General features: G+C 48.6%; 2 protein-coding genes across 5 annotated transcripts in view; one reads left to right on the forward strand and one right to left on the reverse strand.

The window, feature by feature from the left end:
• The window catches only part of BDNF (brain derived neurotrophic factor), a 49914-nt gene that overhangs the window by 12231 nt on the left and 10856 nt on the right, over window positions 1-26827 (reverse strand). Inside the window, exon 3 of one of the 4 annotated variants that reach the window (XM_032445013.2) lies at window positions 22027-22229. In XM_032445013.2, coding sequence (XP_032300904.1) covers window positions 22027-22029 — 3 coding nt within the window. In that variant the 5' untranslated portion in view covers window positions 22030-22229. Of the gene's footprint in view, window positions 1-7145; window positions 7420-21169; window positions 21494-22026; window positions 22230-26827 lie in introns of those variants that run through there. The other 3 variants (XM_015863458.3, XM_015863461.3, XM_015863457.3) reach the window with 3 other exon arrangements.
• LOC146760676 (uncharacterized) lies at window positions 22229-24103 on the forward strand. The gene is made up of 2 exons (XM_085550006.1): window positions 22229-22506; window positions 22768-24103. Exons 1-2 carry the CDS (start codon window positions 22340-22342, stop codon window positions 23051-23053), a joined length of 453 nt encoding a protein of 150 aa, XP_085406132.1. The 5' UTR covers window positions 22229-22339; the 3' UTR covers window positions 23054-24103.

The following is a 26827-nucleotide window of genomic DNA, read 5'->3' on the forward strand; positions in this document are numbered from 1 at the left end:
TTCCTCTATAAAAACTTCAATACCTGTCCCTTCACATAAGCAGATCCTACTGCCCTGCAGGGAAGGAGAGCCTCTCTTCAAATAGCTGGGAGTAGGGGGAGGAAGCAGAAAGTCAGAGAAACAAAATCACTTGGTTACTCCATAGAAAGCAGAAAGCTGTACTCCCAATCCCAAACCTCCGCATAGCACTGAAAATCCTCAAACTTACTAACCTATCCAAAATAAAATGCCTTATCAGATACAACCAATCGATCTACACAGGGAGTGAACAACTCAAAGAAGTTGAAAGAGAAGAGAGACCTGGTACTTACACTGCTGAGTCTCCAGTCGTGCAGCACTTCTTACAGAACACACTGTCCAAGCTTCCAAAGTGCTTTGCAAACACAGAATCTCAGCACACTTAGGTGAGGAAAAACCATATTCAAAACCTTGTTTTCCTACTAGGTAGGCTAAAGCACATGACAACATTTAAACAACTTCCCATGGGTTGCACGGCAAGTCACTGGCAAACCAGAGAACACGGGAGCTCTTGCTCCCCAATCCCCTCCTTCAGCCCCTACAGAGCTACCTAAACCATATGCATCATTCACATACTTTGCAAATCTCTCTACGGTAAATTCCAGATCTATCCCTGAAAGAGGCAGGGCAGCTGATTAAAACCTTGGGGATATTATTTAGAATACATATGCTAGCTCACTTCCATCTGTGTTGTTAATTAGTTCCTGACCGTAGGTTAAATGTAGGGCATGTTGTCACCAGCCTAAGGTGGGGTGGCAGGACCTCCTGCCATTGCCATATGGCTTTTTGTTTCTTCTTTCATTCTTCAGCTTTGAGCCTCATGCTTCTAATTTGTGGGCTCAACACACAACAAGGTGGAACTGTTTCTGTTAATGCAAAAAAATACCACTCGCCGCCAAAACCTCCAAGAGGTTTGATTTGAAATGCCCAGAAGTTTGCTATGAAATGCAGGAAATAGCTATTCGCATGAAGAAGTAGGTATTGACCAGCCTTAGGAATGCAAAACAGGCAGCTTGCCAGGAACCAAAGGTCAGCCTTCACTTGGATAAAATAGCAATGAGCAAAGCCATCCTACGCATAACACATAGAGACATGTAGTACAGGGAGTGAAGCCATTATAGCAGACTCATCACGATGATAAATAATAAAAGTGTTAAAAGAAAGATCTACATCTGTCCATTAGCAGCAGCACCTCCACAAACACATCTTTTTGGTAGAAAATACAAAAAGCTCAGGATGGTCCTGGTCAAACACCTCCAGGTTGTGTTTCAAAGAACGCCTGAACAAGACAAGATATGCAGCACATCAACATTCTCCCTCAGTCATTTTCCAGTGAGCACAACTTAAATAATAACAGGTCAGGTGATGCTTTGCAACTGAAGAGTTGCTCCAGAGTGTTTAACTTAAGAGTAGAAATAGACGTTATTTACTGTGTTTTCTAGCTGCCATTGCATAGCTGGCCTTTCATTTGCCAACGGCTGAGGGAATTATTTGTGTTATTTCCAGACACAGGATTCCAAAACTTTCCTAAGCACTACAGCAGTCACCGCAAACTAAGAGAACACCAATGGTGGACAGTTCTGGTTAAGAACCAGCTGACATGTGTTCATGGTGGAGGACTACAGAACTCAGGATGCCCCACCTAGGCTCGTCAGACTTGGAGGTGGAACTCTTTGTAGGTGATGACCTATAAGTACTTTCTTCCTAACTCCTAATGGAGGTATGGGAAATTGACTGACTGTATCCTTTTTGAACAACCTTGCTCATCATTACCGCTACTTCTGCAGTTAAAACTGCAGAGAAGGGTTGCACTGAGGGCAGCAGAAATTAATCATTAATAGCAAGTAAAAAAGAGAACAAGACTTGAAACGAGTCTTCCAAGGAAGTCAGCTTTTAAATTTAGATGCCGATCATGAGCTTGTAAGGGGAAAGCTCATTTTCAGACTTCATGCTAATCATTACATCAAATTTGTATTGCTGTGAGTAGATGCAAAGAAGCACCTGCTTATCTTTACCTTCACGCCATTTCATTGGCAACAATTTGCATGCATCATAGCAGTACCCTGTTGTTGTAATGAGAATCTGCGCAGTCGTCTTTCCTTCCCAATAAAAATAGCCTTTTTTCACCAGTCTGCAGGACATTAGACACCAAGTAAAAAATCATGACATTGATGTCAACCATTCCGCTTATACCTCCAAAGCAGAAATGGAGAACCTCAGTAATGTGTCCGTCTCACTTTGGTTCAATCCATTAAAAAAAAATAAAAAAAAATATTAAAAATGGCAATCATGATGTTCAGCAGCAGATTTACTCCACCACAGTTTCCTGGCGCAGATTCTGGTTAAGTCACCCTTGCCAGCTTAACCTCATTACCAGCTTCGCTTCCCCCTTGGACTTGCGCTGGTTTCCAGTACAAATTCTATCAAACAGCATTTCTCTCCTGGCATTTACAGCTCAGTCAAACTGGATTATCAACTCAAAAGGAATGTAAATACCAAGTGAAGATCCGAGTCTTAATGCAGGCAGCCAGCAGGCACAATTATCCAGAAATACCTCAAAGCTCAGTCCCATCACTCATCCCAGCAGTGCCCGTACAATGTTGTACTGTGGTGGCAGCAGTGATGAAGGGGAGGTTGGTTCCCTTACAAACCCAGACCTTGAATCAAGTTTAGATTCTGCTTCTTTTTGTTTCAGTCCATCAAATACTGAACACACTGAGAGAACCATGTCCAGCGTAAGGAAAGGTAAACTAAACCATATGGATATTAAATGTTGCACCAAGCTTAGAAAGTAAATGGCATAACAGACTAAGGAATTCAGAGATCATAACCTTTAATTCCTTGATCTAGCAGGAGAAGAAAAAAAAAAAATACCCTGCATTTCTCCAGGAGCTGTTATGTTTAAAGAAAGCAGTGTTTTGATCATGTTAGATACAGCATAACGTGTGCTAGAGTTGACAGAAGATTATGCTCAACTCTTTGGTAAGACACAGGATTCAGCAAAAAGCAGAAAAGTAAGAGAGACTCCAGTCCTGTTCTTATTATTACAGCCTTAACTGCAGCAACATGCTCAAAGTCTTTCACATGCTGAGTTAATAAGGAGCATACAACAGCACTTCGCTGAGTTCCTCAGCCATTTGCCAGAACCTTCTTGCTATACTGCAAGGATATAAGTGCCTACAAGTCTACTTACAGCCAACTGCCCATGGAGGTGAGGCAGTTTGGATGCCAGACTCCAGGTGAACAGGTGGTAGTTCTACACATATTAGAGTCTGGTACAAAAGCTCTCTCCCTATAACATATGAGGCCACATGAAAGGTCTGCAGTTGCTTCCTTACTTGAAAGGCAAATGCTCCTGTGCCACAGCACTTCAATTTCCCAAGGGACAGCTCGGTTCCTATGCATAAAACACTTATTCTGATCTACTTTACCCCAACTGATTTAAAGTACTTTAAGAAATTAACAAAAGTAACACCTGGAAAGACAAGCATAAGCAGTAAGGGGTTTGTTATTTTCTAAATTGCGTGAGTTGGAAGTTCTCAGCTCCCACCGATGTTTGCTTGTGTTGGCTTTCTAACTCTGCTGGGCATTTTGACTGCCATAGGACCACAGTTATTTTAAGAGCCCATAAATAATTGGGCATGAGATTAGGAGTTTATAGACTAAAAAAAGGCACGCTAACTGTCCTTATAACCAGTTCCTGGGAAACTGAGTAAGTAACAATGCTTACTCTGCTCTCTCAAATGCAGTCTGCTCTTGCCAAGAAAAAAAAAAAAAAAAAGCCATCTACAAATAGGGGTTATTATCAGCCTGGCTCATTGTGACTGTCCAGCACAGAGGAAGGGCCAGCCACAGCAGCGTGTTGTGCCACGGATCTCTAGATGGCGGTAGCTGCTCAGATTTTAAGATACCAAGAGATGCTTATCTCAAATTTAGCAACCAGTATTCCTCCCATCCTCCTAGAACTGCCTTTCCTCATTTGCAATGCGACCCCCTCCCCCATTTCTTCATAATTTATAGTAGTCTGAAGCTGAGTCACAAGGATTTCTGCATTTTCCTAACCAAGTGCACAAGAAAAGAAATGAAGTGCCAAAGTATTGAGGTAATTTATAGCGTAAAGCATCGAGAGCTTCCAGTCGATCAAAGGACTCAGGGAAACAAACATAAGAACAATCATGCCTTCTGTTCTATACAAATGCCACGGCCAGAAATAACTGCCCTAATTAACTGGTTTCAAACTGACTTCTCTGAAAGATAGGAGATTCTTACTGAGAAAAGCATACCACTGCTACAGCCTTATGGCAGCTGTCACCGGGGCATGGAAATTCACTAAATGAAGCTTCCTTTTGCTTTCTCAAGTTGTCCATGGCATTCATCTTCAGACAGCTGTATCCAGTTGTGATGCCTAAATTACACCGTAATGGGACCTTCTGCTACCATTAGTACCAGGGTTACTGCAGGATTACAGTCACGGCAAATCAGTATCATCCCAGCCAGCTCCCGAGTTATAAATGGTAAAAACTGGGTGAGGTGAGGTTGGCTTTTCTTTTTGTAAGAAAACTGACTGTCACATGGTATCTGTAGTGTCTTCAATGCTCCAGACTGCTCTTACTAGCTGGTGATGGTTGCAGCTGAATTCTATGGTCAACTGAAATGTAGGGCCTGAAAGCTGAAGAGGAGAAAATAAGACACTGATCCTGCCTACGCTTTAGGTACGGGACTATTTGACCTGTTCTCCATGGACAGCTCATGAAAACAGCATGCAACAGCTCAGAGCCCTACTTTAAGCAACACGGCCAGCATAAGCATGTTGACCACGACACAATGGCTATCCTATTAACACACACTTGTACCTCCCAAGTTCAAGCATTTCATTCTCCTATTATTGTATACGCTAGTACTTCCAAACCAAGTAGGGCGAGCACTTATTGCAATAACACAAAAGTGTAAACCACTGTAACAGAGTTGCCATTGCTGCCTAGCAAAACCTGTTGGTCAGTTTTTGTACTGCAAAGCTCCTGCCAGGGATTGGGGCTGCAGGCATGGCCATCCCTGCCCCACACAACTCACACAGCCAGCATCAGCATGCATGAGCACAGGAAACAATGGGATACGTGAGCTGATCAACAGTAGGCAGCCCCATCCCAGCTGGTCCACGGGGCAGCCTGCTCAGTTTGTGGCTGTGCCACCTCCTAATGGTGCGTGGTGGGGAACAAGGGCGTTATTACGCACAGCGCCTTCCTGCTTGGAACCAAAAGCAGTGGGTTGTGGCGTTAGCACATTTCAGCAACACACAGAAATAGCTCCGCATCAGTGCTTTTCAAAGGGTGTTCACAGCTAAGTACTAGCAGGAATGCCACTGTATGGACTGATCTAAGAAATGATTGAGAGTTTCCTAATTAAGCAGCAATTTAGCTACTTAGGAGGAACCAAGCGCTCGCAACATACGCCTGGAGAGCAGGTCAAGACAAGTTTGTAATTAACCTATTAAAAGCACATATCCCCTTCTAGTGGAGCCACACAATGCCTAACACAAGATTCCTGGCACGGGCACACGCCACGTTCTTAGAACAACATCTCAGCCTTTCACACAAGCCAGGAAGGCAGACCCAGGCAACACAAGTGAATGGCTAACCTCGAAGCAGGCTCATGCACGGAAACAATGCAATGGTCTCACCCTGCTCCTCCAGGAGCTGCTTTTATGCCCACTCCCTGGCACAGAGCTATTACTGAGCTGGAGATGGATGCAATGTGCTCTGCTTTCTTCCCTCCAGCAGTGGAGCAACAGTTGCAGGAAGTGCTATGGGCAGTGCACAGGCTTTTAACTGCAGCTGCTTTCATTTCAGCATCGCCACTGTGTGCAAAGCTTTAAAGAATAAGAACGGATCCTTCTTTCCAACTACATCCTTCCACATTTTAACCTATCTCTGGAACACTCTGCATCTGTGCACTACATGTCATAGTATTCCAGTGTTCTGTAGTACTACAGCACCGTGCCTTCACTTTTAGAAGCACGCTGCTTGAAATCAAACTTTTCCAGATTAGCCTCGAAGATAAAATCCATTTCCCTTTCTCCTTCCCTATCTCCCTTATTACATCTGGATTACTCCAACACGGTGTCCGTGCTTCTCCTGACCTGCTTACCCTAATTTCACCACTCCGGAGTGCCAGGCAGCTCCAGGCAGCCCAGCACGCCAGTGGGTTGAGCAGGCAGCACGCTGCTTACAAATGGGTTTCCCCAGCTGATGTTCAATGGAGCTGAACATTAAGCGGTAGTACTACGGCGGAAAATTGCTGCCTGGTGTAGAGTCCTGCAGAAAGGCTCTGAACTTAGCAATTCTCAGCCAGCAAGCGGCTGAAGCTGCTGCCGCCTCATTCCAGGTGCCGCCAGAGAGCCACGGGGCAGGGCAGAGGGGCAGCACCCGGGGCCAAGGAGGGAGGGGGGCTCGGCCAACACGACGAGCTCTCGGCAGCCCATCCCCGTCGAGGTGAGGGGCCCAAGCTGGGCGCACCGCCCTGTGCTCATCGCGCTATGAATTAAAGATGACTCAAATGCTGAGGAAGAAAAATGTATCGCCGGGATAGGTTCCTCGCACTCATTAGAAGCGTGTTACTAGAAATATAAATAAGTAATGGCCATCGATCCCGCGATAGCGGTAAGCTCGGAACCAAGCGCACTCCGGCGGAGAATAGCGCTCAGCTTAGCGCACCGCGAGGCGACACCGCAGCGCTCGGGCCGCGAGGCGGGGCCGGCCGGCCGCCCCGTGCTCCCGTCGGGCGGGCGGCGAAGACGCGGTGCAGCCGGGGCAGGAATGCCGCTGGCGGCGGGCGGCGTTCCGGGCATTCCGGCGGCGCTGGCGTCCAACAAGTGTCTCCCTCGCTCCCTCCCTCTCAGCCCCGCGGCGCCCCCCGAGGATCCGCCACCCTCGTCTCGGTCCCGCCGCCAGGGGGAGCCCCGCAACGCCCCACGGCCGCGCCCGCGCGGGGTCCGCGCACTCCGCCCCGCGCCCCGCTCCACCGCCGTCGGGGCAGCGCTGGGGAGGTGGCTCGGGGCCGGCAGGTGCCCGACACGGGGGCCCCCCATCCCCGCTCCGGCCCCGCAACTTTCTCGGCGGGGCGCCGCGTACCTCTGTCGTCCACACAAAGGCTGAGCCGCTCCCCTCCGGGCAGTCACATCCTCTTGCGGGCGCCCGGTGCCTCCAGTCGCCTTCCGCCGCCCCGGCAACACAGGCGGCGACGGCTCAAGTGTCTCATCAAAGCTTGATGAGGGGCGGGAGGGCAACCGAGCGGCAGCCGCCCGCCCCGGCCCGGCCGCCTCCCTTCTAACCGAGCAGGAACGGAACGGAGCGAAGCCGTGCTAAAGCTTCGCCCCCCGCCCGGCGCTTAGGCCAGCGGAGCGGCAACCGCCCGCCCCGCTCTGCCCCGTTTAAAGGCTCCGCGCCGCCGCCGCCCCCGCCCCGCCCCGCCCGGTCCGGCCCCCGCTCCCCGCGCCCCCCGAGCGGCGGGCAGGGCACGGAGGGGCCGGGCCGGGAGGTGGAGGGTGGGGGGGGGAGCCGCCGGGTGTTGGTTTACTCTGGCGGGGCCGGAGCGATGCATTTAAATATCACTCCCGCGCTGACCTCCCCTATTAAGAATGCAATCAAGATAATAGCGGGCATTGCTTATTGATGAGTGGCCCAGGTAACGCTACACCGGCGGCTCGCTGCCCGCTCGGGGGCACGGCCCGGGCCGGCTCCGCCCGCACCCGACGGCACGGACCGGGCCGCAGCTGCAGCCCCGCACCAGGGCCGCCCTCCCGCGGCACCCACGCCCTCCCCCCCTCCGCCCCCAGGACAGTGCATTATTGATAGCGGAAAGTGCGCAGCAATGGCAGTCCCTGATTGAGTGGCTCCATCCGATCTCGGTAAAGACAGCATCACCCGTCCCGTGTTCCCTCAAGGATCGGGCTTTCACCCTTCCACACAACCAGCGTCCCGAGAGCACTTCTACCCGCTGCGATCAACACCTCTGGGCTGAGGGTCGCACCCACTCCTTTGTGCTGGGAGAAATGTGGGCGTCTCATTGCTGCCCCCGGGCAGGCCGTGCTGCAGGATGAAACACCTGCATTTATTGGATCGGCGGCGTCGTAAAACAGCCCCGGTGTTTGAAACCTGAGCGCGCCGAAGGCCTCCTCTATAAAACTGCTTTTAATATATATTAAGGGAAACAATCCCGGTGGTTAATATCCTTTGCAGCTTTAAGAACTTCTTTAAAAATCGCACCTCGAGTCCTCCTCCTACGAAATTCCATTAGGAATGGGTCAGCCATTGCTTTCCCTCATCATGTACCTGCATAGCCTCGTATCGCTTGCTGGCGCTGCAAGGTGGACCTTTGTGGGCAGCCTCCAACAAGGGGAGTGCAGCTGGAACACACCACGGTGCTATCTGCATTTCATTTGCACGCTGGGCTTCTACCTGCTACACAGTTCAGCTTTCCAGGTACAGCCGTGTCACAGCGGTGCCTGATGGCACTCGAGGTGGCATGTTCTGAGCTGCTTTTTGCATCGTGAGGAGGCTGAGCTGGCAGAGCTTTAATATTCGGCGTTCATAGGACAATGCCTGCAAATATTTGAATGATCCACCAGTCAAGCTGAACAGCAGCAGGGGCTGCTTTAATTAGCTGTAACGTAATACATTACACACACGTTATTCCTGGAGGAGGGACTCTTCTCTTACACCAGACATGCAGATGAGCAGCAGTGAATGTCGTGCTGTAGAGACGCTAAAGCATCTGCTGGCTTGCTCTCAGGAGCGAGGGGGAGAGCTCGTGTTCAGAAAGCCTGCTTGCAATCAAAGCAAGCTTTTAATTTTGGAAAGGGAGCATGTTCTGGACTGCACGACAAATCGTGGTGGTAGATGCATTCAGCTCTGCTCTGCTGTGGACATGAAGACCATCGGTTCCAGGAAGGCAACCAAGTGTTGAAATTCCCGCTCTGCCAGCACTCTGTCTTTTGCCTCAGTACTGAGATCTTCCTAGGGAAGAGGTGTGGTCAGAGTGCTGCTGCATCTTGCCAGGATAATCAGCCCTTGGGGGATTATTACCAGTCAGTGCTCGATGGACAGGAAAATGAAAAAGTGGTGTAAATAATGATCTGCTTTGCGTTCTAATGCACATACAAATGTGGGCTCCTTAGTTTTCAGCAGACGTTGACTTCCAGGAGAATGCTGTCTGAAGGAGCCCCAAAAGACTGGGCCTGTGAAGTCCTAGTTTGTGAAGCAAACAGAAATCCTTATGGGGAGGCACTTGCCTGGTCAGAGACTCTCTTTCTACAAGATGTAATTCAAGCTTAGAGGTACCCAGAAAGCCTCATTTCCACATCCATATGCAGGGATCCACAGTACCGCTGCTTCCCATGGGTGCCCAATGAAGACAGCCCCCATTGCGGGTGCTGGAGAAGGGCACTAAGTAGGACCTGCTCCTAGTTATTTCAGCCAAGTGACTGTAGTGCTTCAAATCCATTGTGTCAGTTCCATGGCATGTCCTCTGTATGGTGCTCACATTGACATCCAGTGTCTTCTTCCTCCTGCTGACTAGATAAAATTATGTTTTGCATACACCAGTTACACTTAACCCTTTTCCAAATGACAGTGACAGAGTACAACCAAGAGTTGTCCATCACTGCAACATAGCTTTATCCCTACAGCAATATCAGATTGCTTGTAGTGGGGTAAGACCATTGCTTTTTGCTGAATTCAATTTAAACAATAGCATAGGCCCTAATGATACTGTAGATACCATAAAGAACAAAGCGGCAGCGCACACATCTGGTTTCTGTCTCAGTGAAGGCTATGCATTATGGTGATTGATGTACGAGGTCCAAATTTACTGATAATCTAATTATATGATGAAGTAGTTGTGGGGCTCTTAAATTCCCCCGTTGTAATTGTAAGAGAAACAATAATAAATAAATAAAGAAAAAGTTGATATTGGAAAAGAGTACATTTCTTACAAGGCCCACAACTGATCTATATGTGATCAAGTATATGATATACTCAGCCTCCCCCCACAACTGCACCTTCATGCTCCCTGCTGTAGGAACGCAGTATCTCAGCCTGTTTTTCAAAGAGAAAAAGGTCAAGGAGCTGCAAGACGGACTCCCTCTTGCTTGGTTTTCATGAAATACAAGCTAATCCCGACAACACAGATGTGAATGATGTTGATATGCTCAGGTTTTGACACTGAAGTGTTTTTTCTATTAATAATTTTAATTGCCTGAGGTCAGTTCTTATATCACTACAAGTATTTTATGTTTCATTATGTTTATTCATGTTTCCTAGCTACCTATCTTTGCTATTTTTTCACATTAAAGGGCTGGAAAGTTCATTGAAATAAACTTTTCCAACTCAAGCAATGCGAAGAATTGCAGTGAGCGATAAACACGATTGGAAGTTGCGGGCACATCCCATTTGGAAGGCGACGACTGAACTGTGACGCCACTCTGTTGATGTTAGTCCCACTCACACCAGTGGGACTGCAGAACCAAGGATCTTTCATTAGATGTCATTTGCAGGCTGTGCGTGCGCAGGATAAAGCACCTTTCAATCACCGGGGCTGAAACCACAACATTTTTGCTGAGGAAAATACCACCTAATAGCTCAGCATCATCACCCTCCAGCTACAGCAAAAGACAATTTAAGAACCTGAACCAACAATTGAAATAATTGGTCTCTTCTCATGCCTGCTAAAGGTATGCCACTTTCCCATCACATGGGGGATCTGCGCCCCGGATCCTGTCCCACATGTTCCAGTCAGGGATTTCAGCCCAATTTCTGTGTGTGAAGCTGCTGCTGCAGCAAAGCTCTGTGGTAGGTGCAGATTAGCTGCCTGCAGATGAGGAAGTGCATGTTGTATGTTGTATAGAGACACGCTAAGCCGCTCATGACTGTACTTGCTGTGGGAGCACACCCGGCTTGCTCTTGGGCCTTGCTACCCCTGTGCAGCCATCAGCACAGAGACCAAACACGCCATTTGCACGCATGCATTGTAAGCACACCTCCTGGCCAGCAAGGGCAGAGCACGGCCTCCCAAAAACAGTCATAGAATCACGTAATCACACAGTATCCCCAGCTGGGAGGGACACATGAAAACCATCGAGTTCAACCCTTGGCTCCACACAGGAACACCCAAACCCACTGTCTGCGACCAGTGTCAAACCACCCCTTGAAATCCAGCAGCTCAGGGCAGTGCCCATCACCCTCTGGTCAAAGCATCTTCCGTGTTAACAAACTAAAGCATTTAAGGGAGAAGCAGCTGAGGAACAGTAGACATTATTGCTAACTGTGATATAAAATTACCATTGTGGCCACAAAAAAGTCTTAGCAACAAAACCCAGACCACATCACATCCTCCTCCCCGGGGCCTGTGACTTGTGGTTCGTGATGCAAACACTGGAATCACTGCACTAAAGCCAAAATTTCCCTTAACTAACACATTTCATTTGTTTGCTGTCTTATCTGTTTATTGAATACTCAAGATTGTTAATCTTCTGTTGATTTAATAACTGGAATCACATGGCATGTAAATGTCACTGACTTCTACTGAGGAGATGAATGGGCATCATGGAACAAGGCAGCACCGGGCTGCTGGGGCAGCGATCTGAGGAGGGACAGGAGCATGGAGCTGGCCCCTTTGGGCCTGAAATTCCTGCAGTTCATACGCAGAAAACCAACACGAGTGCAACTAACTTTCCTCAAATTCCACACAACTTCTCAAATGTGAGGCTGCGCAGTGGGGACATGGCCACTGGGAGGATCCCAGTAACCCAAGCATGGGGCTGGTGTGCCCAAGCATCCACCAGAACCAAACTCCAGTGGATGGCCACGGGGCCTTCTGCAGAGATCCAGACCCACACTGCCTGAGTATGAACTCATAAAGAACATTATTAGTACTTGTTTCCTGGACACTGTTTATTTTTCGTGTAGTTTACACAGCTGACACGTAAATGCTTACAAAGGAGTGGTGGCTTCAAACAGCGCTTTGTTTGCCATTAGTTACCCTGATTAATCTGCTATAACTAATTGCAACCTGACAATATACTCCATGGCCTCATTGTGCCTTCAATAACTTGAATATAAACACCACTGAAGGCAGCAGGAATGCAAAGCATGTAAATCAGCACGGAGCTGAGCACTAGGTTTTCAGCAAGGATCCTGCAGCCAGGAATTCAAACCATTATTCTGTATTTTCGTTATGTTTCTGTTTGATGCTTTACCCTTCTCCATGCTTGGAGCAGAATCCACTTCCCTTCCAGGCATGCATAGCATGTTCCCCTTTGGTTTCCTAATTTGGGTTAGATCCTATCGTATGAAAAATATACTCTTATATTGTACCTAGAGCACATTGATGAGGCCTAAAGAGCTCTTCTGTGATGGGAATTAAGATCAAAAAGGATGTGGAATTTAAATATTCAACGTTTTTTTTTCCTTGGATATGAAACATAGAAAAATTGTTTTGATGCAAAAGTCACTGCGACAGAATATGTTACTTAAACTCCAGGACTGTATTAGGGTAAGATGGCTTTTTAGAAAGGAATCACACTGACAGAAACTCCTTCAAATGTAAATTATGACATTTTGTCTATTGCCTCTTACTAGAAATGTTGAAAAAAAAATCTGTTAAAAATATTCTTTTCGGAAGTTGCATTGAGATAAAAGCAAATGGATAAGGATCGGTATAATTTAGAGGCTCATTTCTGATTAGTTTCTTAATTTATATCCCATTAAGTGCCAGAAATCTGCAGCAGTTACTAGCGTCCAGGAAGCACAGTTGATAACATGGTTTATTTTGCAGTAGTGTTTGCTGCTTTTCTGTTGGGACCTCACACTTGCAGTGAGTTGATGCTTTGTTACACCCATGTCAGGGATAGAGGCAAGGCTGGGACTGGGGTAAGCTAAACCTGCCCACAAACACATGCTCCCACAAGTTTGACCTAGACTTCTGTCTGAATTCAGCTGATATTTACAGCCATTGGTCCTGACCAACATCCCACAGTCAGCACAAGCTCACAGAGGCAATGACTTCCCGCACTGTGGTTTCAGATGCAGCCAGGCATGATGTACCAGCAGGTCACCGCAGGATCAATAACTCTTCATCTTGTGTCCCCTGAGCACCAGACAAGATACACCCGCACTCCTTGCTCATCTGCTTTCTCTGCGTGGGCCCACCTGCAGCACACACACCATTCCTCTGCAAAGACCCCTTAATGGGGCTCCTTCCCCTCTCTGTATATCCCCTTGCGTCTCCCAGGCTTGAAAATTGAGAAAGAAATCCAAAACACAAGATAAAGAGACAAACAGATCCAACCCAGACTTGGTGCCAAGCTTGCATCATGCCCTGTGCATCCCAGGGAGGTAACAGAATCACTGTCCCAGAGGTGCTCAAGGAAAGAGCAGAAATGGTACTTAGAGATGTGGCTATCAGGCATAGTGGGGATGGATTTGTGGTTGGACAGGGTGATCCCAAACTGCAGGTCTCTCCCAAACTGAATGATTCCAAGTAGGCCTGACGGTATCTGATAGGAACTGGAGCTGCACAAGCAGTTGTGCTGGCAGCCCAGCAGAGGCGAGCTGAGCTGTGCTGCTAATCACAGCAGGCAGCTGTCACACGGAAGCTGTAGCTGGTGAAATGGCCTCTGGAGGTGCAGGAGGCTATGGTACCTCTCCTCTGCCCTCCCTGCTTCTCCTGAGCAGGACAGCATGCCAGGGCACAGGGCAAGCCCAGCAGTGCGCAAATTGGGAAAGTCCGTCTTCCCTGGCTTCCCTCAGCCTTGAAACAGCAGTCTGAAGTTGTGCCCTGCTTTGTCTGGAAAATCCCTCCAGATAAACGAATATGAAATTCTCACCATTTAAAATTAACTTTCTCGCTTTGCCTAAAAAAAAAAAAAAAAAGGCTCAGCCTTCTTGTCAGATGTTTTGATTGCTTTGGGCTCCCTAAAAATTGTAAGCTGGCAGAATTCTCCTTAGCAAGTGCTGTGGGAGATCTTTGATGGGATGATAAAAATAACTATTTGGTGCCAAAGGCGATAGACTGGGGAACAAAAGCCTCTCTGAAGTCAGCAAAGTTGGGATCTCTGAAAGAGTTCAAAAAAAGAAAAAGACAGAGCCCAGAGCAGCAGTGAATGTCCTGGGCTACGACCAAGGCTGTGCAGCTGATGGCTGAGTCTAGGTGAAGGATTTGGGAGCAGGAAAACAACAGGTGGTGGGCGGGAAGCGTGCAAGAATCAGATCTGCCTGGGGAATAGGCGGTGGATAGAGTGACTGGCGGTGATGTGGCACTGGGGGGAGAGAAGAATGGGACGAATCCCTGATGAAGCTCTGACCTCTCACGCCACCAGGCCTTTGTGAAGGACGAATGCACAGCAAGAAAAGCAGAGGAAAGGAAAAAAAAAAAACCAACCCAGACTTCAAACACTTGTTCCTCTGGGAGAGGATGAGGGCGAAACTTGTGGCAGATATTAGTCATGTCACTTAGCAAGGTGTTCAAATACCACAATGAATGATGAGGGCGGTATAAGGGATTGCAATAACTTAGTCAGTAAACCAAACTTGAGGCGCAAAAAAGATTCATATGGGAAATAATGTGAGATTCACTCCTGGTGTGGATGACATTCTGAAACCAATAGATGTACTATTCATTTTTCCTTTGATGCAGTAATGTCTCGACGATAGCGTAAGTGCTGTCACACTTCAGGCTGCAGCGAGTGGCACATATGAAAAGCAAAGGATGCTTGAGATATATTATCACCTATCAGAAAAATCCAAAACTGGGATTTGGCCCCTGCTTGAAAACCATTAGAGCTTTTTCTCTTGGCCAATTCTATTTTATCAGGTATCTGCTTACAAAACTCAGCCAAATATCCTCTCAGATGGTTTTACAAACTTTCAGCAGATGTGAATGAGCATTTATTTGACAGAGACAACTTGCTACCTCAGCAGCTCCATCCTCCTGACCCTTGCTCGTGAATCCCTCTCTCAGTGAAGTTGGTCAGGTTTCAAAAGTATCTGCTGTCAGAAGTAATCTTTTTTACTTTTAGTAACCACCTGCTTCCCTGAAACCCATTGTCCTCTCATTACAAATTCAGTTTTCCACCTGAATATTACATCAAATCTCTTCGTCAGGTTTTTGATGATAGTTTTATGGGAAAATATCGAAGGCCCCTTTGAACAGTGTAAAACAATACAGAACTTCCCTGTCCCTCAGGGAAATCCTGCATAGCAGTTGTAGTAAATATGGAATGACCGCTGGGCTTGCTATGCAAGCTTCTTCCATTGCTGTTATTTTAGGGATACAAATGTAAAAAATAAAGATAAAAATGAAAATACACCTTAATGCAGGATGAGGCCTGAAGTCAACATTTTGAAGTTTCCATAGCTGTACATATTCAGTGCCTCCCATAGTTACCATTCACATTTGTTTCTTAAAAAAGAACCACCCTACTTTTAAAGAAGGCAGAGCATGTATACGTGTATCTATATGTATTTATCTGTGGTATTTTCCACTCTACTCATTGCTCAGAGGGGAGTTTGGTAACATATTTGCACTGTTGATGAACATACAGTAGCAAAAGAACTGCAAAGATTTGCCATACAACACACAAGCCATATAGGAATTGGAATTTATGCTCTCGGTTATTGACAGAGCAGCCAAGGAACCAGCCTGGCTGGCCTTCTCTCCAGCCTGTCTTGAAGAGGATGTATAGAAATGCATATGAAGCAAACTCTCTGGACACTGCCCGTGTTCTTCTACTCTCGCTGAGAAGATGAGAGCGGAGTTAATCCTAATGAATTCTCACTACCAACGTCCCTTCCTCATCAATATGCCTCCAACTTTTAAGTGCTTCAGATTGTCTGTTACCATTTGTTTTAATAATGGAATCCAGTCAGAAGCTCGCGGCCCCATAAACTTTAGACATAATTTTAACTATATCAGCTTTTAAAAGTCAGTATCTGCCTCATCAAAGGGCAATTATGTCCAATGTGGGTGTCTCTGCCAATTGTGTTTTGAACTGCAGCAATAATCCAACCAAACCATGCAAATAGCTTTTCTACACCCACATTTCTTAATTATCGTCATGAGACTGAGGTAGCTGAGACCAGATCTATAACATTTTCTGGATGTCAAAATGCCCACACACCTTCTGTAATCCTTGTGCTACCAACCCCCTTTCACATTGCTTTTAGCTGGCCCATCTAATTATCTATTACCTTAACTGTTTAATGCATTATTCATAAGCCCCACAAAGGACTGTCAGGAGGAAGGGGCTCTGTTTAAGTAAGAGGAAACATCTTGTCTGACTAGACCACCTCAGCTGCACCACCATATAAACATTGTGGTGGACCATACACCCCTCCTCACCCCTTTTCCTAAATGAACCACTATGTTTTTACAGCCAGGTGAGACCAATGCCTCTAAAAGGCTCTGTATACACTGCAAACAGAAATAATGTGTTTTCGTCAGAGGTTTGTGGCCTACTTCCCATTTTGAAAATAAATAAATCCATTATCTTCTCATGTGCTACACTCAATAAGGATCTGAAATGGCAAAGTAGTGAAAATGTTATGACTTAACGAACACGTTGCGTAATCATTCTTACCAAATGTCAAAATAAATTGGAGGCCAGCGTTTATGGTTTATGCTTGTTAACTTAGGGTTTTGTTTGCTATTTTGGGAAGAAAATAAAGACCAGAACACTAAAAAGCAGGGGAACAGAAAGTATATATTTGGGCACTGATGGAAAGAGATTGGCCCATGACAGCCCAGCTTCTCTTACACCCTGCCAGCAGACCACAAGACTGTGCTCTGCCATCAAGTTCCAGCAGCACCAGTAACTGCGGAACACAAAGAATGAAGCCAGGTTCTACCTATGCTTGAGGCTACTGTGAGATACCTGTAAGCCTTGTGGGGTGTCCCATCATATCCAGTGTTGGTGTGAAGGTATTGAGAAACATGGGATTTACCTGTCCAAAGCAAAGAACTTTCTGTTTGTCCAAGCAATGAGTACCTGGAAAGCTCCAAGTTTGGAATATCTGCAGAGCCAATGGCTTGATCCTTGGATCTTCCCCCCTGAGGTTGCCTCAGGAAAAGCCCAATTAGGATTATGCGATAAGTAAGATGACTCCTATACTTATGTGATTAGGAAGACAGATCTCTAAAATAACACATTCAAAAGAAGATCAAAGCAGAGCTGTTCTTTTGTGGTTAGATTTTGACTTATTTACACTTTGCCCCATTGTGTACATGTTCTAGCAGCACCCAGAGGCCACAGCTGTGCTTTGCTCACTCCATCAAAGGTAATGCCTCCAGCATGCCAGTATTCCTTACGGCCTGCATGAAACGCACAGATACACATATGTGGCTTTCATTTATTTTGTTTCATGACACAGGGAGGGGGGAAAAATCCTTTTCATACACCTACATCTATCACATAGCAACTAAGAATAGAAGCAATATTGAGACAGATGGAAATGTTAACGGTGACAGCTCACAAGCACGAATCGCACATTTGTGGAATAATGAAATGGGTGGGCAGTTGTTATATGAACTCCATGTCAGTCGTTATGTTTTCCTGGCTATAATTTTGCAAGAGTATGTCTCAGAGATATTTTCAGTGACCCAGAGGAGTTGGTGCCCTGCGCTGTGCCACACCTTGCTGGCGTGTGGGAGAAGGGACTTGGGGAAGTGCTGAGTGATTTGCGCACAGAGCAGCTCATCACAAGCCCTGGGATGACCTGGGACATTTCCTTGCCAGGTCAACTCAGTATTCCTATGTGTGGTGGGAGGGACACAGAAAGGAGGTGTAAAAAATGTTTGGAAACCCAAATGCAAGGGAAACACAGGATGCTCAGATTTGTTTCCACTGCTTAGTTTTAGCCATATGAGTATTACGTGCTTACCTATCATCTGCCCATATTCTGTGGTCCCTATTGTGAGCAGGGCTTGCCAACCATGAATGGCAACAAGTTAGCCCTGCATTCCTCACTTCAGTCTTCCTAGCTCTTCGTGCCCCCAAAGCTGTTGTCTCCATTTTAAGAACCGCTTTGATGAACCTCGTTTCGTTAGCCCCATTTTCCGAGTCTCCATCCAAGGGTTTTTCCACCAACAAAAGAGACGTTGTGCTCTCAATCTAATGTTAGCTCAGAGGGGAGGGAGCTGTGAAAGTGCTTACCAATAAAGTCTATCCATACGTCTGTCCATACGCCTTTCAGCCTGTGCTACCTGTCTGTTTCCCAAGTCCAAAGCACCCTGCTGATTTTCAGTGGTACTGTTGCTTTCACAAGATGCTGTTTACGGCATCATGTTGACATTACTATTTTTTGCTGGAGGAATGAACTAGATCTCCTGAAACCTTATGGATGTTCTCTTTGTTTGTGTACCTGATTTAAAAAAAAAAAAAAAAAAAAAAAAAAAAGCCTCCAGCAGCTACATCTCTACATCTTGGAGTGCTCAGTGGAGATTTACTACAGTGATTCATTCATGATAAGACTTCCAGCTCTGAGCAAAATTTCTCCTTGGGGATTCATCCACCATTCCAGAATCTCTCATGGCTGGGCAATAGTGTGCCACTGCTTCCAGGAAGCAAAGTCCAGTTACTAAATGGCAGCCAGATAACATTTTCTTTGGGCATTTTTGGACCTTGAGACGACTGGCGTGGTAAAGAGATGAAAAAAATAATATCTTGCTGCACAAAGTCAAGTGTGCATATCCGGCCCCTCAGCTTATCAAAATGCTATGCAAGCCTCAGAAGTATCGGGTCATTCAAAATAGGAGAACTACTGAAGGATGTTGAAAATCAAGTGGTTATCCCAACGGAGAATGATAAATTTTGAGACAGATCATGCCTACATCAAATACCACATAGAGAAACATCTCATACTGGATACAGATACCCGAGAGACGCCAAACCAATTAAGTTTCACCCGGGGAGGTTCTGGTTGGATGTTAGGAAGAATTTCTTCTCAGAAGGAGCAGTGAGGCATTGGCACAAGCTGCCCAGGGAGGGGGTGGAGTCATCTGGAGGTGTTCAAGAAGAGAGTAGATGCGGCACTGAGGTCAGTGGGCATGGCAGAGGTAGGTTGGGGTTGGACTTGGAGATCTTAGAGGTTTTTACCAACCTTAATGATTCTGTGATTCTAAACCATTGAAGACAGCACTTGTGGTAAGGGGCAAAATAAAAGGAAAGCCATTAAAGAGGACAAAACCAGGCTGTCATGTCAAAGCCTTGGAGGATGAAGTGAGATTCAGAGGAGACTGGACATTTTACAGTATCATAAACACAAGAGACGGAAGGCAGTGATGAACCACCACCAAATGGGTGACAGCTCCTGGAGAAATACTAGGTACTAAAATCAATAAAGCCACTTGCAGATGAAGGCATGAGTCACTCGAGCAAATGTGACCAAATATGGCCCAGTGTCATTTGTTAGCGGCCACCCGTCCCATCCATCTCACAGAGAGACTTCAGTGTTCTGCACAAACAGGGTGGCGGAGGCAGAAATGGCAACAGCAGGACTGGGAGTTTGGAAGGGCTGCAGACTGAGTACTGGGTGTAAAACTAAAGTGAATGAAGACATACACGGTGGTCCCCGGGGTGGGAAATTCACGTAAACAGAAAATCCTCGAGCTGGGAGAGCAGCACGGTGTGTTTGGGGAACTGGCTAGGCTCCGACAGGGCTCACTGCCTCTAGTTCGCAGCACACGTACTCAGCTCTGAGCCACCTGACTCCTTCCCGAGCGAGGAGAGGTCAGAGGATGCTTCCTTAAGAATCTCACAACCCGGCGCTTCTAAGGAGCCGCGTTCGGGCTCCCTCCATCCTGCCGACGACAGCCGCTCCCGGAGCGGCCTTTTCCTTCTCCACGAGTTTCTCCTCGCCTGGGCGCTGCCGAGAAACGTCCCGGCAGCGCAACTTTCCAACCGCGAATGGAAAAACACCCGGCTGCTTCCCTCCCCTCCTCGGGCTGCCCGGCCGGGAGGGGGCCGCTCCCGGAGCGGGGCGGACAGGAGCCCCCCGCACAGCGCACGGCGCTCCTGCGGCAGCTCCATGTTGGCACCGGGGGGGGCTGGCATCCCCGGCCCCCGCACCCGGGACCCCGACGGGAGACGGTCGCCGCGGTAACCGCTCGGCGGGGGCGGCGGGGGGGACGCCCAGCCGTGCCAGCCCCGCGCTGCCGGGGTTCCCTGCTCGGCGCTACGTGCGAGCTGCCGCGGGAGCCCGGGGAGGCGGGGGCGCCGGGATCCTCCCTCCCTCCTTCCCTCCCTGCCTCCCCGGCGGGGCCGGCGCCGCAGCGGGGCGCCGCCGGCACTGCCGCAGGGAGAGGTGCCTGGGTGGGGGGAGTCGGAGCTTCTCCCTCGGAGCAGGGAGGAGAGGGGGGCGGCCGGGATCCCCCGGCGGAGGCAGCGCAGCCCCTTAGTCCTCGGGAACCCCCCCCACCCCTAACAGGGTTTGGCGGGGAGAGCTATGCACAGGCTCCGCGCAGAGCCCCAGAGCTTCTCTACCTGCTACACCGCCGCTGCTCCGCCAAACTGCTGACTTTCCAGAGCTTATTTTTAGCCCGGAGACTAAATATTATTAGCTACATTTCTACGTAGGAAGGATAGGAAGAGGGAGGGGAGGGGGGCACTAGAGAGAGGGAGGCGAGCAGAAAGCTTATCTGAGCCATCTCCAGGCGGGGGGCTGCGTTTGGGTTTCAGGCTCGTCAAACACCTCCCCCCTTTCATTTCTAGGGAAGCGGGTGCGGACATGGGATCGGCAGCGCAGCGCACCCGGCGCTCCGCTCCGTCGGGGGCTGCACACACACACATACATACACCGCGGGGCCATCGGTGACCCCCACGCTGGGCACCGGGAGGCTCCATGGAGGTGCAGCTCGGCTGCGTCTCTTTATCTGCGTGAGATCAGCTGTGCACGGTGCCAGCCAGAGCTGAGCTGCAGCTCTTCAGCTACGCAAAATCAACTTCCATCCTCAGCTAGGAAAAATACCCGGCGCATCTGCTTATCTCGGTAACGATCGGTTGCATCTCTGCCCAAAGCATGCACACGCAGATCGAGATACGAGATCCCCAGATAAAATCAGGCACAACTTAACTCGCAGTGCAATCTCATAACGCGTCTCCTACCTTTGCTACGCTCCACGCACAGCCCCGCCACAAAGGGAACAAAACTCGGCACAGAGCAGGAACCCATCCCCACAGCACCGAGCGGGAGGCAGAGCCAGAGGGGGGGAGTCACCCCTCTGCTTACCTTGCTCACAGCCAACACCACCGGCAGTGGCTAGATCGCGGAGATAAACACTCGCATTTCCCAAAGTTGACACCGTCAAACCAACCCCCGGAGCTTGCAAGACTCTTTTTTTTTTTTTTTTCTCCCCCCTCTTCCCTCCCTTTCCTCTTTTTCCTATCGCAGCTCGCACCGCTAGGAATTCAACTTCGCCCAGCTCCGGCGGGCGGGGAGGGGAGGGGAGGGAGGGAGCGAGGGGCGGGGGGGGGTCGGCGCCGGCTGCCAGCGGCTCCCCTAACCCTGCCGGGCCGCGCAAGAGGCGCGCAGCGGGGCGGGACGCGGAGCCGCCCCCGCCGCCGCCTCTGTCCAGGGTGCTGCCCCGCCGCAGCCGCCGCCGTTGCGCGCCCGCTGCGCGCTTCCTGCGCGGCCCCCTCTGGCGTCACGTGTAAAGCGCTGCTCTGCGCTCCCTCCGCCCGGCCCTGCCCGCTCCCCGCGCCCCCCGCCCGCTCCTCCGGCCCGAGTTCGTCGGGCTTTCCTTCCAACCCATTGCGCTGGGGTGAAAGTTGCGCCGGCCGCACCGCCATCGCGCTGGGTCGGAGCCCCGGGCGTGTTAAGTACTCGAAAGCCGAGCCCGTGATATCACACTCTGTCGTTAAGCAACATCTCCAGCTTTTTTTTAAATTTTCTTTTCTTTTTTTTTTCCCTCCAGTTATAAAAATACGCTTTTAAAATTATTATTTTTTTTATAGGTACTCACCATTGTTTCTTTGCTGTCCTGGAGACAGAAGTGTCTTAAAACCTGGTCTCTCCAACAGATGCTGGAAGGTAATGTGTCTTGTTTGAAGTCATCATGTGAGAACTTCTGCTTTGCTCAGTGGATCGCCCACCACTTGGTGTGACTTATGAATCTAATAACCCTTTGCAATATCCGCGAGCTTCAACTCTCCGCCACCTTGGTGCCTACAGAAGACAGAAAGCGACTGGCAGGGAGTTTTAAAAACCTATAGATGTACGCAAACGCCTTAGCTCAGAGTCACGTTTCCCTCTGAGTTCTTACGTGATCCTAATGAATGAGAGGGGTTACCGGCTCGCTCGCTATAAAACGCGCCCGCGGCCGCCCCCGGGAAGCGGGACGGAAAGTTCCCGAGGAAAGCCCCGGCCCGACCCAGCCCCGGCAGCTCTCCTTCCGCCTCCCGGCCCGCAGGGCGCCATGCCCGGCCCTGCCCGCGGTGCACAGGTAAGTCCACCTGCGGTCCTCCCGCGGGAGCGCTCCGGGACTTGTTGCGCACCCGCGGGGATCGCGGCACCGTAGCCTGGGCGAGCCGGGCCGAATCCAGCCGCACCTTCTCGACCCGCTCCCCCGTACCTCTCTGCCCCAGACGTCCCCCGATCCTATGCCCGCCCCCCCCCAGCCCCCCCACTTCCCCCTCCTCGGAGTGAGGGGCCTCCTTCCCTGCCCCCCCACTGCCCCCATTTTCTCTCCGTGTCTCCTCTCCAGGGACCGCAGCCTGGGGACCGCCGCCGCGCCCACACCAGTCCTCGGGAGAGAACAGCAGCCATCCGGTCCCGGACTTGCCAAACTTCATGGAGTGCCGCCGGGAGCGCAGCAGAAGCCAGAGCCTGAGTTCCTCGCTCTTCACCATTCCCTCCTGAGCGACTGCTACAGGTGCATTTACGGGGCGCTTCTCCCCCAAACAACCCTGCTCCCCCCTAGCCCCAGCCTTGGGTACCTCCGCCTGGGAGCCAAAGCAAGCAGCCTCTTCCATGACAACCACTTCTGTTGATCCATGCAATAACCAGCAGATGCTGCCCTAAGACTGGTACAGCTGGTATGTTCCTGCCTCGGCTGTCCTGGGGGCAAGGTGGCCAAAGGGAAGCCAGGTGGGCTCCAGTGCACCTGCCTGGAGAAGGACTGCAGGCCCCCTTCATCAACATCACACACTGCTGTGTGACATGCGGCAGGATGAGCAGCTCACCAGGCTGGTGTAAGGCTGCACCCAATAAATTGCCCTGTCACTTGTCACCCGAGACCCATCCTGAGGCACTGATCATCCACCAGGAAGCTGAACTTTCAACTGCTTCAAGTTGTAGTAGTTCATGTTAGTATCAGTTATGAAGTCACATTAGTACCACTTTTGAAATTCTATTAAAACCACCCCACAAGCATTTCAGCAAGTGGGATGGCTGTGAGTTCTGTTCTCCCAGCCTTCTAAGCCAAGAGCTTCCACCTGTTCCTCAGCAGAGCAAAATCACTGCAGTAATACCTTTGTGGGACTGAAAGTCCTACAGGGCATTCACACAAGTAAGTATCCCAGTCCTGAAAGTTTCTGACTCTGCAGAGTTCTTCTCAGAGGATTTGGAAAGAAACAACTCTACATAAATACCGTATCAATTATACAAATCACCTCTAGGTATTTCTTTCATAACTCAAGAAACTTTCATCTAGAAAACCGTCCCAGCTCCATCATTTGCAAAGAAGTAATCAATCCAAAGCACTTCTCCCTGCTTCTCGCCCCACTGACTTGCAGATAGTTTCATTTTTTGACACAGCTCTCAGTTGCTAGGAGCATCCAGAGGAAATTTTGGCCAGGTAACACTATTCTGATGATGTAATAGTAATGAACTTACTAAAACTTTGCACAAAATTTGTCCCAGAAATCTATGGCTGGAATGGGACACACAGCTGATGGGATTTGCCAGTGCTAGAGTACTGTCCTGAAATGCTCCTGGGAAACTGCTTTGGATATCTCAAACCACAAGCCTTCCACCTCACTGTGATAGACAACAGCTGTAGTAATCAGGATAACAGAAATAAAGGGTACGGAAGAACAAAAGGTAATGGGTAGAGTAATACAGGATGCCCAAACGCACGGGAGTTGCCTAGCAGAAGAGGAGGTGGTAGGATAAAGCAATCATAATCTCATAGGGGCACTCACTGGTGACTGAACAGTCCACACTGTTCTGGGGTACCAGGGAAAGGACGTCAGCTATCACAGAGAAACAGTAGGGAAAGGTCACTGCCAGGTCCTTCAGAGAGGTTCCTGCAGGAGAGGCACTGAGGGAGGAATGAAGCAGACTAAACCTAGCTATACACTGGGTTTGTCAGCCATTTACTTCTCCTGCCTCTCATCCCTGACACTGTTATTTCTGGAAGGACAGATCTCCAGGCCATGGGAGAACCAGCCATGAGACATCACTTGATGTGAGTAGGTGGAAAGAACTTCTTTTCACCTTATCACAGAGGGGCGCAGTTATTTCAAAGTCATTCAAGTGGCAAGCCATACACTTCAGTAAAAGTCAGCCCTGGCACATGAAGTCCAGTCCAACATTTAAGAGTGACAATCAGGTGTTCTGCTTTCAGGGTGCTGAGACAGCATTGCTGTTGGCCTCTGCCAGAGCTGTGCTACACAGGGCTTGCTATGTTCAGGTGGTTCATACATATAAGGTAATGTACTTCTCTTGTTCCAAGTATGTTTATCTTGGATTTACATTGTTACCAGATGAAGTATACAGCTGTAGGACTTGACTTCAGCGGGACTACTCATATGTAAATAGTGACAAAACTGTTTAGCAGATGAGGCCTAATTAAGCAAGAATCAGTCATACATTTTCCCCTCTCTCAGACAGAAGAATGTGAAGAATACTGTAGGAGCATTGCTGGAAGGTCCTGGTGCCTTGAACCAACCCACCAAATACAACCAAATCCCAAGTGAGTTGCAAACATTCATTCCCTGGCTTAAAGCACCAGGCGAAAGCAGCGAGCTGTTATTTGTTGGCTTTTTCACATACACAAAGTGTGCAGCTGGCTGTCCTGCTAAGCACAGGCTGGAAGGCTTTTTACAGCCACCGTGTACTTGCCGCTCCTTCAGAGATCATCGGGAAAGCATCTCAAACCCCAGTGCTGGCAATCAGAGCAGAATCAGATGCTAACAGTATCTGTCAAGTTGAAGGAGACGCTTCTGAAACAAGAGCCATATTGCATAATCTCTGCTGTGAAATGTGGCTGCCAGCATCTCTACATGCCAGCACACTCATGGCGTGCTTGAAAGAAAAGGTCCTGCGGGGTCGATGTGTGCTGGGTTGGCTGGTAACCTCCAGCCTCCGCAGCAGGCAGGTTTGGCACTACTTGCTGCTGCCCAGAGGGGAAATACCATCCTCCCAGAATGCTTTTAGGGTTGCCTCCCATAAAGTGCTAATGATCTGTGCCTGATTTCCTCCTCCTGAAGATCATCCTGTTCTGATATCTCCATCTTCTCCATGATCTACATGCTGCAAACGTTAGCATTCCCTTCCACCTCCCTCCCTGGAATAGTTTTCTTCCAAGCCCACTTGTCTTCAAACCGCTCCCAATTGCGTATTTTCACGCTGGTAACATGCAGATGAACATCGTAGTCATGATCCCACTCAGATACTAAACAAGCCTCCCACTAATGCTCAGTCCTCCTTTAAAGAACTAGAACATTACATTTTGCTTTCTGTCTCCTCAAAGTACCAGGAAATCCTATGGAGTAGGCAGTCTGCATTGAGTGTGTCTCGTGGTTGCACCTTAAGGTGCATGGAGAACAGTGAGCACCCTCCAAGTGCACGTTGGCATGGGGCGATGACTTCTCCCCATCACAGCAGTGATTTGGGAACTTCTCAGAAAGATCTCAAATTGTGGCAAGCTCACCTTTATGATTGTTAAAACCAAGGGAGAGACCAAAGTCTGGCTCAAGCTCAGCACCCATAGGAAAACTCTAAGTCAGGGAACAACTAGGTTCCCACCATCCAAGTGCTGGATGCCTTGGACATTGCTCTCACGCTACAGAGACAGCAGCAAAGCTGGAATAGTTTTCCCGAAGCTACTTTTGTTATTTATGGAGAAGGTGTGATACAGGACAACTTCTAGAATTAAACATCCCTGCTTTGTTTTTCTCAGACTACCACTGATGCAAATGCATTTCAGGCTATATCTCATCTGCTTGTGTGGCACTCACTTAGGTTAGCTGCAAAAGACAGGAGATGAGATAAATGTAATGGAAACTATTGGCCCACGTAAGTTCTCCTGGATGACCTGAGCAAAATGAGCCACTGGGTATCTCTTACTAGAATAAAACCAGAGATAGGGAGAGAAATCAGAACCTGGAGAAAAAAGAAACATGACAGCCGTAATCTGTTACTATTGCAACCTGATTACTGGGTGCTTTGACATACTGGGGGACGCTTTCCTTCTCCAATGAAGAATGCATTTCACTTCATGTTACCACAGGGGAAGTATTTGCCGACAGATCAACCTTTTAAACTGACTCTCTTCATGCTCCTTTAAAAAGAGCAAACAGACACTGTGAACTTGGGAGGGAAAAAAGAAAAGATACAGCTCACCTCACCACATTTTAAAATGCTGTTTAGTATAGCTCTGAGTTAGGGGGGAACTTCAGCACTTCCAGAACCACAGGGGATTTGTCTTAATTGTACTTATAAGCAAAAAGTAAACACACACTTCAGTTCCTTTATAAACTAATGTTTAAAAGGAAACTATCTCTAAAACTATATTAATCTACTTCTTTACAGTCAAATAC

This window comes from Coturnix japonica, chromosome 5 (genome assembly GCF_054131305.1).
Source record: "Coturnix japonica strain WE chromosome 5, WE-NBRP24, whole genome shotgun sequence".
NCBI classification, from domain to species: Eukaryota; Metazoa; Chordata; class Aves; order Galliformes; family Phasianidae; genus Coturnix; species Coturnix japonica.

Bases quoted from the DNA above. Each gene is read 5' to 3' on its own strand.
- LOC146760676 (XM_085550006.1), top strand. From the start codon at position 22,340: ATGAGAGGGGTTACCGGCTCGCTCGCTATAAAACGCGCCCGCGGCCGC. The intron at 22,507-22,767 runs GTAAGTCCACCT...TCTCCTCTCCAG, and splicing joins GCCCTGCCCGCGGTGCACAG to GGACCGCAGCCTGGGGACCG.